This window comes from Pseudonaja textilis, chromosome 3 (genome assembly GCF_049901715.1).
Source record: "Pseudonaja textilis isolate UNSWEBS1 chromosome 3, rPseTex1.2, whole genome shotgun sequence".
NCBI lineage: Eukaryota > Metazoa > Chordata > Lepidosauria > Squamata > Elapidae > Pseudonaja > Pseudonaja textilis.
This window is the reverse complement of record NC_141992.1, coordinates 129766171-129784983: the sequence shown is the minus strand read 5'-3', so window position 1 is coordinate 129784983 and position 18813 is coordinate 129766171. Positions and strand designations below refer to the sequence as shown.

Sequence of the window (18813 nt, the reverse complement as noted above, 5' to 3'; positions counted from 1 at the left end):
TCAGGAGCCCTTCGCGTGGTCTGTGTTCCAGGTAACTGGGCCTGTTGACTCTGGGAAACCAAGCTGTGTCTGGATGAGAGGGAGACATCTAGGGGAGGAGGAGGATGGGAAGAGGTAGACGATACTGGACTGGGGGGCAGAAGGTCCTGTGAGGCCCTGTGTGCCTCCCTTGCACACCTATCTATTTGCTTTTCTAATGCTTTATGGTGCCTGTTGGCTGCTTGGATTTGTGCTGAGATTTAGCTTTGGCCCTTGATGTTGAGGTCTGAGAGCTACTACCGCCTGCCATTTTGAATTGAAAGAGATGCAGTATGCTTGTTATTCAAAGCGTTACTGTTGAGGCAGTTGGCACGCCCAGGGGCCTGATCCAAGAAGGGACCGGTTGCCCTGATAATATCTTATCCCCTTGTTTTGTTTTGTTTTGTTTTTTTCAATTAAGATATATGTATATATGAGTCATATCACAGTAATAATATCTTTCCTTATTAAGATATTAATACTGAATATTATTATTATTATTAGACTGAATGAAAGTCACCAATATAGATAGATAGATAGATAGATAGATAGATAGATAGATAGATAGATAGATAGATAGATAGATATAAATTAATAGAGAAACAGCTTGATAGAGTGAATATCCAAACAGCCAAATTAAGAACGCCTGAAAGGCCAAGATAATAAAGAGAGGCCTTCAACAGCTTCCCTGCACAGGTGGACATGGGCCTGGGTGCTCGCTGTTTTGCCGCTGGGTAAGGCTGTGAGGGTTAAGCCAACAATAATACACGGATGGCCTCAAATCTAATAAGAAAATGAGGTGTAATAATTCCTTAGGTTATCAGAAGGAAAACCTCTGATCGGGAAGGAAAACTACCTCACACAGCTCGAGTTACAAATAGCGTGGCCACGCAGTTTTTTTTTTTTTAAGTAAAGGCAAAAACAATGGCTGTTATTTTTGGCATGCGCACGCTTCCCAGCAACAAACTCCTGCCGCGTGGGGAAATGCCACCTACGGCTTCTCCTTGTGGCTAAAAGGAACGACGGGGGAAGGGGTGGAAAGAATTCTTACTGCTTTCCACACCAAGATGGCGTTCTGAGGGGAAAATTCAACGATATGACTCGGATGGGAGCGAAAACGCTCACGCCGCTATAGCCGCTATAGAAAAGGCAATGCGGAATCACAATGGCAGGGGGTAGAACAAGCAGATGGGGGGAGGCTCAGAGCAATGCCCAAGCCGCCTGCCGCTACGGGCGCGAAACAGCGCTGCCCGAAAATGCAAATGATCTCCAACGACCAGATGGAGAGAGCTAACGTCGGGAGATCGTAAAGTGATTTGGAGGCAAAACTGGACTATATCCAAACTTGCTGAGTAATACTCCTGTTTCGGCCAAGGAAGAACAAAAAGCACTGCCTATCCACAACGAGGCTGAGCAAAAACTGGGGAACGCTGGGGAGGTGTCCAGTGGAGGAGGAGGAGCGTTCCACAAATTAAGCTCAGACTAGACATGCAGAGACTGAAGCACCTCCCACTACTGGATGCTCTGAACAGCTCATGGGAGAACAGCTATTCACTGAGCATATACTCAATTTAACCCTGAGAATGCCTGGAGAGAGGAATGGTCCAAGGTACCTTCTTGTAGCCTGACCATTAGTAATTCTTCTGTCAAACCACCTGATTTTAACCAACCCACCTTGCTCTGTTTGGACAAAATTGAACAGAATTAGGTGTGATACTGGAAGAAGTGTCTCAGTCCTATATCAGTGGAAATGGAAAGATTCTCTTTGCTGCAATTGTGGTGCTGAAAACGCAAAGTACTAAACATATTGTGCAAGATTGTCCACGACTTGTATTCTCTGGTTCCTAGAAGATCTACATGAAGCAATGCCAAAGGCAATTGCCTCGATAGCTGAATTGGAGGTCCAGTTATGAGGCCACTGCCATACCCTCATAAAAGTTTTGTATATAATTACATGGATTGTGTGTATATGTGCAGTTCTCTTCTGTCAAGTTCTCACATACACAAAATACAATACATACATAAATAAATAATAAATAATTCCTTCAAATCTCCAAATTTCAAAATTCCATTTTACATATTCTTATTAAATATTCAAAGCATTAACATTTTTCACAGGAAGTATTCTGATAATCAGTTTCAAAATCTTATTTCAAATCCAGCTTTAATCTGTTTGTAACTTTCCAAAATCAACATTCTCATCACCCTTCTGTTGTTTATTCCAAAAAAGTGAATATTATAACTCCTTAAACTTGTATTAAACTTCTTTCAGTAAGGAATCAAACATTCTGAGAAAATATCTCTACTCCAGGCTCAAAAGTGAAGCTCCAAGTAGTTTTCTAGACTTTTACACACATATAATAAATAAAATACTGGAAGGAGCTCAGCGAAGCTCAGGCCATCAATTATTCTAAGAGACGAAATGCTACCTTCCACCCAAAGATAATTGAAACAATTACTACATCCAAGTTGGTAGCAGCTATAATCCCAATATCCAACAGAAGGAGAAGAAGCACCTATAGACCTAACTGAACTAGAATAGAGTGCTGAAGTAGTTCCATGTAGTAGTAGCACAAGAAATCAGACAGGCAGTTCTAAAAACTATTTGTAATTTGCAGACTGAAAACTTAAACTTGATGGTGGCATAAGAGGGACTGTGGCTGATCATTGAAAAGTAAATCAAGAGCCAACTACACAACGAAGTCCTTCTTAGAAAATAAGCTATTTAGGAAGCTAATTGAGTTGTTTATTTAGAGACCAATTGCCCAATATGTAGTTTGCTTGGAGGAAAAAATAAAAGAGGAGGAACAACCAAATAATAATTATCTAAGCTATATAATAGGCTAAACAAACTATTCCATGTTCAGACAGCATATATGTTGTTTCAGTTAACAATGCCAGTGTTACGCACCTTTACAGCAATAGCAATTGAGTAAAAGATCCTGTAGAAGAAGCTAACAGAAAGGATGTTACTCTTCCCAGCTGACTTGCTGGCACAATTGGCTGATAAAAGCTCTATTAAGCCACCACAAAATGGGCAATGCAGTAAGGCAGGAGAGAGAGAGAGAGAGGGAGGAGGGAGGGAGGGGGATGCTTTCATAGATATTTCATATATAATATTATAAAGAATTATATATCCTATTTAAATCTTTTGAAGGCAAGAGAGAGGGAGGGAGGGAGAGAGAGAGATGTTTTCCTAGGTATTATATATATAATATTATAAAGAATTATATATCCTATTTAAATCTTTTGAAGGCAAGGATTCTTTATCCTGCATCTAGACCAGGGTACAGCTGTCCTGTGCAGGATGACATTATTAATAAAGTACTGACTGGACAAAATGTTTTTCAAACAAGCCTCCTTTATAGCAATATTAGAGCATTTATTTATATTTGTTTGCTGTAAAGTCACAGGCCAAATATCAACATAAAAATTAGAACAAGCTACAGGAAGGTAATTTGGCCAATTTGTGATTATGTATGTATCAAAGCCATCCAAAAAATTCAACAATGCAAATTTTTATGACTTTCATAGAAACTTTACTAAAGTATTCACTTAGTAAAGAAGCACATGATTTACACGTACTTTCTTCTTTACAGAGGGACCAGGGATCTCTTTTTTATCCTTATTTTCTATTAGGACTAAAGAGCACAGGCTGAGATATAAAGCAATGTTTTGACTCAAGATCTCCAGAAAGGCCAGAATATAAACTCAATATCGCAGGTGCAGAATTGAGACCACTGCAGATGTTCTGCGGAAATGTCCTCTATACCATGCTTGGTGCTCCTAAATTAATGTCAGCCTCCATTAACAGATGTTTGACATAACTTGACATAACTGCAGGGCTCCCAGGATATACCTCAAAAGAACTCTAAAGAGAAGAAAGGCTGTCTATTTTTTTCCTGCAGAACAGGATAGTTAGGGATACATTAGTAGATGGATTACAGAATGCCTTTCTGTACGTCTAGCCATATGAAGCAACCAGATGGCTTTGTGTCTATATTTACAGCTTTAGATTATACTGTATGGTATTTGAACTACTACACTGACCTTCCCTAAGAATACAGTACTTCCATGGTACACTGATAAGGCCTCGGCTTATGACTACAATTGAGACTGGAATTTTAGTCATAAGTTGTTGCAGTCATAAGTTGAATCACCACATGACCTGACTCAATTTTACCATGGGTTTTTTTTTGGGGGGGGGGGGGTACAACGGTTTAAGTGAATCGCATGGTCATTACTCTGAATCTATCTTATTCAATGGGTTTTTTCCCTGGAAAATGGCAAGAAATATTGCAAAACGCAATCATGTGATCATGGGAGGTTGCAATCAGTTGTAAACTGAACTAGTTTCCAAGACAGAATGCAATCAAGTGACCGCAAGGGGGATATGTCAAGTCATAATTTTGAGAACAGGTTGTAACTTTTCTTGAGTCAGCCATAACTTCAAAGGGTCATTAACCAACTGCTTGTAAGTTGAGGGCCACCTGTATCCCTTTTCCTGTTGTGTAGCTGGCATATTTATAAAGAACGGTCCTGGTCACTGAAACCTGGTTGTAACAATCTCACCCTACTCAAGTTGGAAACAAACTCAGAGACAATTTAAATGACAAGGCACAAACCACTAACTGCTTTACTATGTTTGTTAACTATTATATTTATTCCTACATTTTATGCATCTTCTTGCCACTAGAGAGTCCTGTGGCTATAATGAATTATTCAGTAACAAAGTTGAAGTGCGGTCAACCAAAATCAGTACATGGAACTGAAAGGAAGTTTTTTCTTCCCTGGGACAGGAAGAAGCTTTAATCCTTCTTTCTAGTCTGAAGTGTACTTTCCTGGCAAATCCACTTGAAGTGATCAGAAAGATAATTAAATCCAACTAACGTTCTCCTCTATAGTAAACTCTTTTCAAACTGCATCACAAAAAATGCAAATAGTTTTTAGAGGCAGCTATTTGGATACAGTAAAGAAGGAATAGACACTACACAGACTGTGTAAAGTAGAGGCAGGCATACTACTTCAATCAAGATCCCAACTAGCATTCAGGCTTGCAAGCAACCATTTGAATAGCTTAAAAGTCTTTAACAGAGACCCTAAAAGAAAGTAAAGATTCCAAATGGAAAAAGAGTTGGTTATCTATCTTTTGCAAGAAATCAACACAATACAAATGAGCAATAAAAGCATATGCAGACAAGCGGAGTGGCAAAATCTGTGGGCCATTTGTCATTTTGTTTTGCAAGTATAATTCGGTTGAACATGGTCAATGGATCGTTGTGGTTTTCTCTTTAGCCTCTACTCATTTTTAACAATGTGTTCTTCCCACCAATTCACCCACTGTAAAATATTGTTGCAACAGTCAGTTCCCACGATACCATCAAGTTATGTAAAATGGGTTGGGCTCTTGAAAATCACTCTGGGCACACGCACTTAAGGTTCAGGTGAAACAGAGATACTTAATACAGCTAGAAACTTTTAAGGGCTGTTTTAAAGATAATTTAAAGCAACTGCAATTATTTTTCCCCCAAGGGAAACGAAATAGAGTAAAAAGCTGCTTTACCTTTGCAGGTCATCAAGTCCTCTGACCACTGATGAGCTAGGGTTCAGCCTTAGGAAATTTTGCTTCAAATTGAGATGAGTGAGGTCCTGGCTATAAAAAAGATTGGCAGGCATATCCTCGAGGCTGCAGCATGAGAGATCCACTGAGCTTATTCGCTGGGATGCAATCTAAAAAAAAAAAAAGGGAAACCAAAAAGTTAAAAGTGATTATTGGTTAGGTAAGGATTCTTTTCTGCTTATCAAATTGGTTCAGCTATAAAAACTAAGTGTATGCAAGGCTATTTTCAGAAAACAACAGGGAAGGAGAGTGTCTCCTTAAATATTAATCTTTCAATAAAGCCTCATATTTATTTCACAGTTACTTGTAAGCTTCTCTATAGGTGTGTCCTCCTGAATGGCCTGTACATGTTTATCAGCTAGAGGTGTCTGCATGTGAGAAGCTAAAGGAGATTAAAATTATGGAAGTCGTGTCTTATTGTTGCACTGCAAGCTCCATCCCTTTTGCATATGTGTTGTGACATCACACGTCAGGCTTGATTTATCTATGAGTCCTTCTTTCCTTTATCTTGTTTGTGTGTATTTTTTTATTAGAAAAAACCCATGAATAAGGTATTATGTACTTAGATCACTGTATATCAGCTAGTGAAATCACAAGCGAAACACTACAATCCTTGTTTTATTATCCAAATCAAAGCAGACTGATGGATGAAATTGCGAAGAAATCCAAAATGTCCTTTGTTAGAGTTCCATATGCTATCTCTGTTCTGCATATTTTTTTTCTTTGATCAAAGAAAAAGAAGCAAAAAATATAGATGTATCCTGTACAACTACAATCCCATCCATTGAGTTGAAAGAGTTCTTCAACTACCATTGGATTTCTCAAAGTAATGAGAAAATATATGCCTGGCATTGTTTCCAATACAGCTAGTCCTTGACTTATGAATGCAATTGAGCCCAAAATTTCCATTGCTAAGCAAGACATTTGTTAAGTGAATTTTGCCACATTTTATGACTTTTCTTGACTGAGCTGGTAAGTGAACCAATGCAGGTGTTCCGTTAGTGACATGATTGTTAAATGAATCTGGCTTCGGCATTGAGGTTGCTTGTCAGAAAGTTACAAACAATGATCACATGATCCCGGAATATTGCAACCATCATAAATACATGCCATTTGCCAAGCATGTAAATTTTGATGGCATGATCATGGGGATGCTGCATCATATTTGTGAAAAATGGTCGTAAATCATTTTTTTCAGTGTGTTGTAATTTTGAACACACTAAATAAATGGTTTTAAGTTGAGAATTACCTGTACTACTTCTCTGGGTTCTCTCCTCTAACTACTAATACAATCTAAAAGAATGGGGAAAGATTTTATTTGATTGATTGATTTACATCATCATCATCATCATCATCATCATCATCATCATTATTATTATTATTATTATTATTATTATTATTATTATTATTATTATTATTAAATTTATATACTGCTTATCTTGCTATCCAAAGTGACTCCAAAGACAAAGAGGGTTAGACAGCAGTGAAAGAGCAAAACAAACACTACAAAAAGACAGCTCAGGTATGATTTACCGAAGCACATGAAATACATTAAAACATGGAGAAGATGATTAACTATCTTACTGGGAGTTTCATTAATTTATTTCCAACTCCATTAATGAGAGGGTAATAAAAGGTAAACTAAAAGAGAGAGAGAGAAAAGATTCAGCACCATTCCCTGGGGACTGGATATTTCTCTACAGCAAATACCAGTTATAAGTGGAACAGACGCTTTCATGGGGTGCACCAAGGGAACATAATCAATCTGATTTATTATGGTCTCCAACTTTGTTACTTGGTACAATCCTCTATTACTTAACTAAAAGCTGAATATAAATAACAATTTATTACAGAGGGCACACGATAATCACTGAAAGCTATCCAAATGGCTGGGGGGAATTTTGTAAATGCTCAAAACGGTTGCTAGGAGTTGAAAATGATTTAGTGGCATATAATTAATCAACGGCAAGTATGTTTTAGCTGCAACATGATAATATTCACTAAGATGTGTTCACACTAGAACCAATAAAGGAGAAAAAAAACTGGAAAGGTCATACAATATGGCTTGGAGGACCAAAGGGATTGATATTATATTCATACCCTTTCTTTCTTTCTTTCTTTCTTTCTTTCTTTCTTTCTTTCTTTCTTTCTTTCTTTCTCTCTCTCTGTCTTTCTCTCTCTCTCTTCTTCCCTTCCCTTCCCTTTCTTTCCTTCCATCCATCCATCCTTCCTTGAGTAAATAAACTTTTCAGCTGCATGTGAAAATGGTGGGGTGAGGGTGAGAATAACTTATAAAATTTGAGGTCTCCTGGGTATCTAAAACAAACCAATGGGGCTTTATATGTTTACAAACTATCTAACATTAATTAACAAAATGTTATGATAGCGTTGTTTTTTGTATTATCCTTTACCCTCAGTATTTATCATTCTGTCAACTAATGGGCTATATGTATATATCTGTATGGGAGCACGTGCACACACTCAAAAAAATATGCTAAAAATTAAAGAAAATCTTTCTTAAACCCAATAATGTAGTTTATATTAGACATAAACATCAGGCTGCAGTCAGTGTGTTAGCCTTTAATATGCCAAAGAGACTCCCTTTTTTCTCCAAAGGCAACAATCAAGGATATATGCCTTCAGCAACAATCTAAGAATGATCTTTAATACCATAAAATTAAGGAAGAATTTCTAACCTCAGGACAAGTTGTAGTGACTCACAATACCTTTTGAATTGGATGTAACCCTATGGGTATTTAGCTTGATTTGTTGCTTGCAGCACAAGTTCTGTACAGTACAATGTATTTTCTAGCTCAAACTTTACTAGTATTACCACTACTACTAAATTATTAATAACAGTAATCAATGCATTGTGATCAATCTTACTAAACTGAAAAATATAACTTCAATACAGTATCTGTTTAAAGAATGCAGTTTTAAAAGCTTACTCCTAGCATTCACCTGGATGATAGATTAGCAAATTAGATTAGCCAATCAAAGCCAAGCCACAAGGCCCCTCTAATAACCCAATGGAAATACAGGTTGCCCTTACTTAGCAACACTCCCCAACTGCTCAAAGTCACAATGGTGCTGAGTGAGACTTATAGATGGTCCTCAAAGCTGCAGCCATCAGAGATCATGATTGGGATGTTTAGCAACCACTGCACAGTTACAATGATTACAATGAGCCATAGTCATGTGCTCATTATTTGTGACCTTTATTGCCGGCTTCTGAGAAGTAAGGTCAATGGGGAAGCCATCAGCTGTCGCATGACGTTGCACTTAATTGCTGTTGTAAGTTGGCACAGTCATATGATTTTTATTTTACAATCTCACTGCATAGTGACAAAGTTCCTGGTCCCAATTACAGCTATCTGAGGACTACCTGTGAATTTGGTTTATGATTTATGACCATTTTTCACACTTATGACCGCTGCAGCATCCCCATGGTCATGTGTTCAAAGTCCAGGCCCTTGGCAACTGACTCATATTTATGATGGTTGCAATGTCTTGGGTCATATGATCGATCCCCTTTTGTGACTTTCTGATATGGGGAAGTCACATTCACTTAACAGTCGTGTTATAAACTTAATAACTGCAGTGATTCGCTTAACAGCTCTGGCAAGAAAGGTCATACAAAGAGGCAAATGTCTTACCAAATGTCTCACTCAGCAGCAGAAATTCTGGGCTCAATTGTGGTCGCAAGTTGAGGACTACCTGTATTGGCTGAGAAAGGAATGGAAGTTCACAACATTTGGAGGAAATTGTTTTCTCACCGAAGCTAATGTATCTAGAAACCTTGGACTGATATAAGTCCAATGGAGGATTGCATTCTGGTATACAGGTAGTAGGGACGCAGTGGCTCTGTGGCTAAGATGCTGACCTTGTCGATCAAAAAGGTTGGCAGTTCGGGGGTTTGAATCCCTAGCGCCGCGTAATGGAGTAAACTCCTGTTGTCTTGGTACAAATTCCTTGTGTGTCCAATCACACTTGGCCAATAAAGAATTCTGTTCTATTCTATTCTACTTGTCCCAGGTTCTGCCAACCTAGCCGTTTGAAAGCATGTAAAAAAATGAAGGTAGAAAAATAGGGATCACTTTGGTGGGAAGGTAACAGCGTTCCGTGAGTCTTCAGCGTTTAGTCATGCCGGCCACATGACCACGGAGACGTCTTTGGACAGTGCTGGCTCTTTGGCTTTGTAATGAAGATGAGCACCAGCCCCTAGAGCCGGAAATGACTAGCATGTATGTGCGAGGGGAACCTTTACCTTTACCTATACAGGTAGTCCTCGACTTACAAGGACAATCAAGCCCAAAATTTAAGTTAAATGAGTTTTGTTCTTGCCACATTTGTTAAGTGGATCACTGCAGTTTGTAAGTTAATAACACGAATGTTAAGTGAATCTGGCTTCCCCATTGACTTTTCAGGTCAGAAGGTCCTGAAGAAGGATCACATGACCTTGGGACACGGGAACGGTCGTAAGTATGAACCAATTGCCAAGTGTCTGAATTTTGATCACATGATCGTGAGGCAGCTACAAAGGTCGTAAATGTGAAAATGGTCATAAGTCACTTGTTTCAGTGCCATTGTAACCTTGAATGGTCACTAAATGAACTGTTGTAAGTCAAGGACTACCTATATATTCTACACAACTCCCCCCCCCAAAAAAAATCCTATTTTGAGTAAGTTCAATGTTTAGTCCTGTGATTAACCCTAACCAGGTGAGCGAAAAGGAATCGCCATTGTATGCGTCAGTGTTCCTCAAAAGTTTGAAAGTTTTCAATTATTCAGTTCCATAACAAAACAAAGCCACACTGTGTTAACTTGACATTTTTATCGCCGTGGCTTTCTGAAACCTCAAATGAGGATGCAATCAAGCAGAGCATCTAAATGGGACAGAAAGAAAAAGAGAGGAGCTGAAACGCTAATTGCTTCTCAAGCCCAGGGAGAACAAACAAGAATTCATTCCTTTGCAGAACTTAATAACTCAGGGCCAGTTAAAACTGTTTTGGTTTGCTTATTTTGAAGCAGGGTCACGAAACACCAGCAATAGTGGCCTTCAAGCCTCTAACACTAGAAAGGCATAATCTAGAGATAGTGTTAGAAATTAAAGGTCAGCGATAGAAATGGACTTTTCTACAACTTCTTCATGGTCTCAACAGCCTTGTATGCCTTCCTATATTGTGGAGAACAAGATAAAATAAAGTAAAATAAAATAAAATAAAATAAAGAAATGGATATCTGTGGGATTCGGGATGGTTCAGTCTCTTCCCCTATTATCTCCTTCCTACACTAGATTTATAGAAAGCTGCCCCAATTCTTTAAAAATCAGTTTTCCTTTGATGCCTGAAGCAGCTGCGTTATGAACCGGTTTTCAGAGCAGAATATTTTAATTTGCCTTTAACTAGGTATGGAATTTGAAGCCTTCCAAATATTGTTGAATTGCAAATCCCATCACTTTCTCTCCAGGGACTCTGTTGCTAGGGTTTGGTCGGGATTCACTCCATCACTAATCCACTATTTCTTAGTTTAGATGTCACCAGTTTAAGAATCAAAAGTAAAATCCCACATGAGCAGACAAAATGTATAGTTTATTCTCAGAGAAATATATACTGAATTTGAACTTGGCAATAGGATTCTCAGTTTAGAGAGACATAAATCTGATAGACATCCAGGATCTCAACTCATCCTTAATTGCAACTTACACAGTGACACCTTTCAAGTGATGTTTAAAGTGGCAAAAAAAAAAGATCACTGACAGGAAAACAACATGTAACTTAGGTTCAAGCGAAGCATGAAAGCAAAACTGGTACTTTACATTTTATAATGGCATTGCCTCTAATGCATAAAGAAATCCCGTATCACACACAAAAAATCTCTTTGAACCCTTTGTGTATATTGCATGATTGCTGCCCCAATTAGAACAGCAAAGAAGTGCGATTCAGAAACAACAAAGTTAACAAAAAAAGGCCAGAAAACAAAAGAAGTCTTTTAAACCAGATGAATATTCTAGCCGATGTGCTTTTTCATTTGTCCCATCCTGAGACAAATCAGATCTACCATTTTGAGATGGGGCAGTAGGGTCCTATCTCTGGGGAACCATATCCTTGTTGTGGACCTTTTTTTTAATCTACTACCTTCTTGTAGAAAGATGATTTAGTTGAGATAAGAGTTAATCTATTAGTGTTTTATAAAGCAGGACACGGAGGACTATATAGGAGCCCTGCAAATGTCTTGGGGAAGGGGTACATTATTTTATATAGTACCCCATTTCCCTGAAAATATGACCTACTCTGAAAGTAAGTCCTAGTGTGATTTTTACATATGTATCCAATATAAGCCCTACCCCCAAATATAAGCCCCAATTAAGATCCCATCCACTCCAGAGTGCATGAGTAAAAATTAAGCTAGGGTGGGGGTGGGAGTGGGAGTGAAGCTGCCCTACTAACCTTTGGGCAGTTATAGCCAGGCCTTGCACATCCCGACCCCTGCCTTGCCAGCCCATTTCTTCTGCAGCCGGCAAGGTCGGCTGAAGGTCTCTGTAGCTGATAACAAAGCTCCAGATCGATCCGGAGCTCTGTTATCGGTTGCAGAGGCCTTCAGGAAAGCCTTGCCAACCACAGAAGAAGTAGTTCCTGAAGGCCTCTGACAACGAAAAGGAGGCCAGGGTTGACACGCACAAGTGAGGTTAGTCTGTGGATGACATCCCCCCAAAATAGACCTGGTGCCTTTTTTGGTGACAAACAAATATAAGTCAGGGTCTTATTTTGGGGGAGACACGGTGGAGTAGCAGTACCAGCAGCATCAAGGCCAGCAACTACTAGGGATGGAACCATTATTCCCTGAAAGAGAGACATTTTCAGAATTGTTAAAGTTTATTGCAGAACTTGGTATCCACTGACTGAGGAAACTTTGTGGTCAAAGTGGAATCCTTGAAAAGGCACTAGGTATCACAGCTTCTTCACCCAAGAAATGGTAGCAGACTTTGTTCAAGACCTCTTACAGCTCCCCAGGAGCTAGCAGTGGAAGACCTGAGAGAAATGTGCTTAACTGCAGAACAGGAGACCTGCTAGTAGCACAGCAGATAAGCTGTGCTGCAGAAACAAGAAATTCAACCTGCTATATACAGTATAATAGCTCCTACCAGTTAAATTTTAGGTCTTTTTCCCCTGTCCCCAAAAGGCAATGGACTTCTTGCTACTCTTTTCCTGATCATGGATGCAGAAGGCACCTGGACTATCTTTTGATAAAAGGTTGTATCTTATCTAGGGCTCTTAGTATTCAGGCTTGGCAGTTTCAGCCTCTCACCAGGAGGCTGAGTCTCTGAATTCCTCTGCTCAGGGAGATCTTGATAACTTGTCTAATGTTCAGTATGTGCCATCGTTCTCTAATTTGGGCTTGGAGCAGAAGATCGAGGTGTGCAAAGGCTCCCCTAGCCACAATTGCCTTATGAATCTTTTAAAATGCACACACTCGTTTGTTTAATGTGCTCCCTATTTGTAGAATTGATAGATACACAAATTTAATATAGATAGATAGATCTGGTATATATATAGATCAGAGACACATAGCCAGATCATGTTCTAAATGTTAATTATTTCATGGAGGGCTTCCCAATTTTAAAGTCTACAACATCTGTGCCAGAATTGGAAAAAGTAACAGCTGCAGTATAGTATTAACCAAGACCTGTGACGCTGACGGTAAAACACAAACTTCTCTCACACTTTCCTTTCACGCTTTTGTCTTCACAGAACAAATAAGCAAGTGCATGGGAAGCAAAGTAAGTTATATTATCAGCATTATTTTTCAATAAAAAGAAGTTAGGAAAAGAAAGAATACAATGCAAGTGTGACATCTAAAATACAGCTGAAAGATGAGATTAATTCAGACATGCTCATTTGCTAGTATGAACTACTGGGTGCGATTTTCCAATATTAACCCTTTTTTAAACCACTATGGTTTAAACCCCCCAAAACAAAGTTTTAACCGTATCCTCATTTGGACATTCCCAGAGAGCAAATATGGATAACAGTAGGGACAAAAACAAAAAACAAAACACACATACTAGCAGAGAAATTAGGTCTAGCTCTGGTCAGGAATCTCACATGATAAATCTGAGCTGGTCCATTATGGAACAATTTATTTTAAAAAAGATACTGCAAGTAATCCAGGGCATAGAAAGGATCATAAGGTCCAGACAATCCTCTACTTGCGTATACAACTTTGCCCTTAAAACCATGCATAAGAGAGGAACTCTTGAGGCACTTAGTAGCATATGAAAAGGAGATTTTTTTTAAAAAAAAAATGGCTGTCAAAGAAGCGTCCCAGTATTGAATGCCTGACATAAAAGTATTCTACAATGCCTGCTATTCTATACTTCTTCAACCTTATATTCTCAATGGGCAGCCTGCAACAGGCTATGCATGTAAATATGTGTTACGTGTATGGGGAACGGCCATCAAATCTCAGCCTTTTCAAGTAAGTGAACAATTGTTCAAGTGGCAACACTTGGAATTTTGCATAATTTATGCTGTCTTGCATTGTAACAGAGGACAATCAAGTTGCCGAGTACTGTATCTTATTCTGCCTTTGTGGAGCTCGGGTGCAATGGTATGAGCTTTATTCTATGTATACTAATATTTTCAAGAATAAGGAAAGCATTACATAATTACTCCCTTCTTCTAATTTGTCTGAGATATTTCCTTTCCAGTTTTAATTAACCTGTTTAATATGATGTCCAAATTCTATCCTCTACTGAACACTAACTAATCACATTAACTATGGCAGCTTCAACAAGTAAGCTTCACCATCCATCCTGTGAGGTTATACATGGCTTGGTTTAAAAAATAATCAATATTAAGTATAGTTTGTCAGGCTTTGAGGCGTGAACAAGAAGTAGCTAACCGAAGCCACAGTGAATATTTTCCTATTCTTTCTCATGACTCTTCCCAAGAACAAAGAATTGAACTTCACACAAATCCAACCTTTCCAAGTCTATTTATTTATTTAAGGAATTTAAATGGCCGCCTACTCACTCATAGTGGCTCTAGGTGGCTTACAGGTAACAAGAACACAATATATAAAAAAGAATTTAAAAAAATAGCCCTATCCACCCATCCCTGGCAACAACACACAGTCAAGAAAGTCATTTGATGGGCTCCATCCCAACCTGGGTTCCCCAGGCCCACTGGCAAAACCAAGTCTTCAGGGCCTTATGAAAGAGTGTCAAGGGGAGAGGGGGCGGTCTAATTTCTGAAGGTATAATGTTCCAAAGGGAGGGAGCCACCACAGAGAAGGCACTTTTTCTGCGTCCCATCAGATGTACCTCCTAGGGATGGGACCTGCAATATACCTTGCCTCTTCTCTCTGCGTGTGTCAGGTGGACGTGGCCAGCAAGAGATGGTTCCCTCAGATAACCCAGCTTCAAGCAATGAAGGACTTTAAAGGCGACAACCACCACTTTGAATTGCACCCGGAATCAAATTGGCAACCAATGCAGCTCCTGCAGGAGAGGTAACACATATGCATATGTAGGTCTGCACAAAATTGGAATGGCCACTGCATTTTGAACCAATTGGAGCTTCCAGATGCTTTTTCCAATCTTAAGTTTTCTAGTAAATTGCCTACAACTCCCATTAGTCCCTGTTAGTACTGTGAGACTGGAAGACATGAAGCTCAACACATCAAAAAGGTAATATGTTGTAAAAGTCTGATTTAGTGTTATATATGATCAGGTACAATGACTTCCAGACTGGGCTTGCGGGTTTATAAATAAACAAAACTTGCCTCTAGGCCAAATTCAACATTTAACATTTTGGAATATTGCCCACCACAGATTTTTGATGCTAGCAGAATTTGAACAAATTGCACATTTTAATTGCAAAATTGTCACATTAAGCTACACATATGAAAACTAATGAAACATGACATTATAAATTGACGGGGATATATGCTTTATCCTGCATTGTCAAAATTCTCAATATCAATAACCACCAAGTTTTTCACAAGCAAGCATTATAATGAAATGATATTTTTAAAAATCCTAAGATTCTTTTGCCTCAATAGCTAGGGAATTACTCCCCTGGGAACAAAAAAATATTAGTTTCCTCCACCTGTTCTTGCTTATGTAAATGAAAATGAGTGACTAATTTAAGTGACCCAAAAATATTGATATTTAGCACTATCAATTTATGTCTTGACAAGCAGCTGATTTGCTAGCAGAATCAAACTAATTAAATGTCTAATTAGAAAGAATCAAAGAAAGTTAAATTAGATTAAATAGGGTTTTTTTCCTCCAAGTAAAGCTTAATTACTGGTAATATTTACATTAGTCTAGTAAACAGCAGGATTTTTTTTAATCAAATGTTAACAGTTTAAATTCTCCTAAACTTAGAAGGCCATAATTCCAATAAGAATTATTCCAAGGGAATTGGTTTATTTTCCTTTCCTGTTCTGTTTTATTAGAATTCATCTAGTAGAACTAGATGAATTATTTATCTAGCATAATTATTTTTACATCATACCCATGCCCAACTGTGAACCATTTTATCCTTTGGTGGCCTCTCCTCAAATTATATCTTAATATTTTCAACATGAAGGTGAATTCTTTTTCTCCTGTTAAGAAGAATCATTCATATGTTCAGTGCATTTGCAGAAATGAAAGTTCAGTGTCATTTTAACTTTCCTAATTTGCAAGGCAGCACAAGCAACATAAAGCAAAGGCAAATGTATGAATCCACTTTTTTTATTTACCATTATGACTATAATGTGGCTTATTCAACAAGCCGTGTGAAAATATCCCGGTTAGTCTTATATGAGAACACAGCATGAAGAAAGTGATACACTCCCAATGTTAAGAGTTTAAATTTGTTAAGAATGCTGATTGGATGACTGTGTTAAACAAAGATAAGTGGAAAAAAAGGTAAACATAACATTTTGAGAAGATAATGTGATCATAGAAATATAGACTGCTGAAAGAGACTAAAAGTGCTATGTGAAGGAGAAATTCTCTTTTATCACCCCCCTCTTATAGATCACAAATTTGAAATAAAGAAAAATATATTATTAAAGGGAGTGAAAGTTATACAAGGAAGAATTGTTTAATCACTCCAGAAAAAATGTATTTGTATATGACAGAAAAAATTCACAGAAGAAAATACTATTCTATCAGCCGGCAACAATATTACATGTCTATAGAATGAAGGTATATTGAAATTCTCATAATGGAAGATCAAATAAACAAGGAACTTTGTGGAATGCTAAAGAGCTAAAATGTTTCCTTTTAGGCTGGACAACTAAAATGTGTTGAATGAGAGGATGAAGGGATTATGTTTAAGAGAGAAGAGGGATAGCAGCTTGGACTGTAACTGCTGAAATGAAGGTCACTTCCTTAATATTTTTTTACTTTTGATGGTTTTGTTCCTTGCAATTTTTTCCTTTCCTTTCCTTCTTTTATATATTTATTTTTCTTTTATTAAAGTACAAATTCTCAATAAAGTTTTTTTTTTAAGTTGCTTTGAGAGAATAGGGCTAAAAACAAATATCTGAGATTTTGTCTCCTCTGAATTTCTCAAATAACATTAGTTTGCTTCACAAATCTCAATTTAAGAAGAGAAATATAGGGACAAATTATGCACTATCAGGAAGCTTTCCTGTTGACTTCCATACCTTGTTAGTGACATACATACACCACTAAAATATCTCAACTTAAAGATACAAAAAAAAAATTCTGGTGAGAATTCCTAGTTCTTAGTGTACACTTATGATATACGGAGGCTCTCTGCTAAACAGGATGAGTAATATAGGAGATACTACAAGGGCCCTTCATCAGCAGTTACCTGGATTATTAGGCCTTCAGAGCTGTTTAACAGATCAACCTTCTAAGAGATGGACACAGCTTTAGATAATATCCTGGTTATGTACTGTCAATGGGAGCTCAATCTCTGCCTTCATTTCACCATGAACTCATAGGTAATTTTCTAGAACTATGAAGCTCTTATAAAAGATTCCATTCAAAACACTTCAAAAGCTAGTTCAGAAATTTTTAGAACAATCAATGCTTAACAGCAGGCCAATCTTTTCTCAAAGGTTTTCAAATCAAAAACAAGAATTTTATTATGGGATGAAGCGATTTACCATATCACCTTTTTCTTAAATAAACATCTCTTTTTAGTTACAATTTAAACATCTGCTACATTTCTTACAAACATTTGCATTTCCATAATACCAAAAAATGTGTTGCTTTTCTTTTTTCTTTAAACAAAAGGCTTTTAAAAGTTTGCCTATTTCTACACTGGCTCACACTAGCAGGTTTATATATCTCAGCATTCAAAGAAAAGATGTTGCTGTGATTACATAACGAAATGGGCTTACACTGGCAGTTTCCCAACCCAGCTGAACAAAGAGAAAGCACAGGATGGTACCAAGTAATCTTGTGCAATCAGGAACTTAAAAAGCTAGCAACTTCCAATCTTTCTGCCTATATTTCTGAATGTCATTCTTTGCCTTACTTTTCAGCGCAAGATATTACAACTAATTAAGACAACATCTACCTCAGAGAAAGGGCAGCAAGAATTAATGTAGTCACATATCTCTATTGTGTGATTCTCCTTAGGAGCTTAAACCAATTCACCCAGCGCTTCTTTCTCCAATTTCCCCCACAAAAATTAACGCGTGAGGCAGATTGATCTGAGAGATAGCTACTGGCTGAAAGTCACTCAGTGAGCTTCCAGAGCTGAGGGGGATTTGAATCACCATCTCCCCTTTCCTAGCTTCCTGCCCAACAGCATAACTACTGCACACCACGCATTATTCAAGTCTATCCGCAATTCACAGTTATAGTGTGTTTTAGACAATGAAGAGGGGAAAGAACATGAAAGAGATGAAGAATATCTTGTTTCACTTGCAACTGAATACAGCTCTTTGACTTGCGACCGGCCGCTTACAGACCATTTGAAGTTACAACAGACTCTTCCCAACAGGGACTTACAACCCAGTTTCAAACTTCCTATGTTGCCCCCCAACCCACCCAGCCACGTGGTTGCATTTTGGACACTCGGCAACTGCCCATCTTTATGACTGTTTGCAGCACTCAATGTTACATGACCACGGTTTCTGATGTTTTTGCCAGAAACTGGTGTTTACTTCCAGTTTCTGGCAAAAATTGATCCATAACA

General features: G+C 38.1%; 1 protein-coding gene across 1 annotated transcript in view; it reads right to left on the bottom strand.

Annotated features, from left to right (window-relative positions):
- The window catches only part of PHLPP1 (PH domain and leucine rich repeat protein phosphatase 1), a 165702-nt gene that overhangs the window by 50935 nt on the left and 95954 nt on the right, over positions 1 to 18813 (bottom strand). The window contains exon 4 of the mRNA XM_087930763.1: positions 5582 to 5748. Within this exon, the coding sequence (XP_087786889.1) occupies positions 5582 to 5748 (167 nt within the window). The remainder of the gene's footprint in view (positions 1 to 5581; positions 5749 to 18813) is intronic.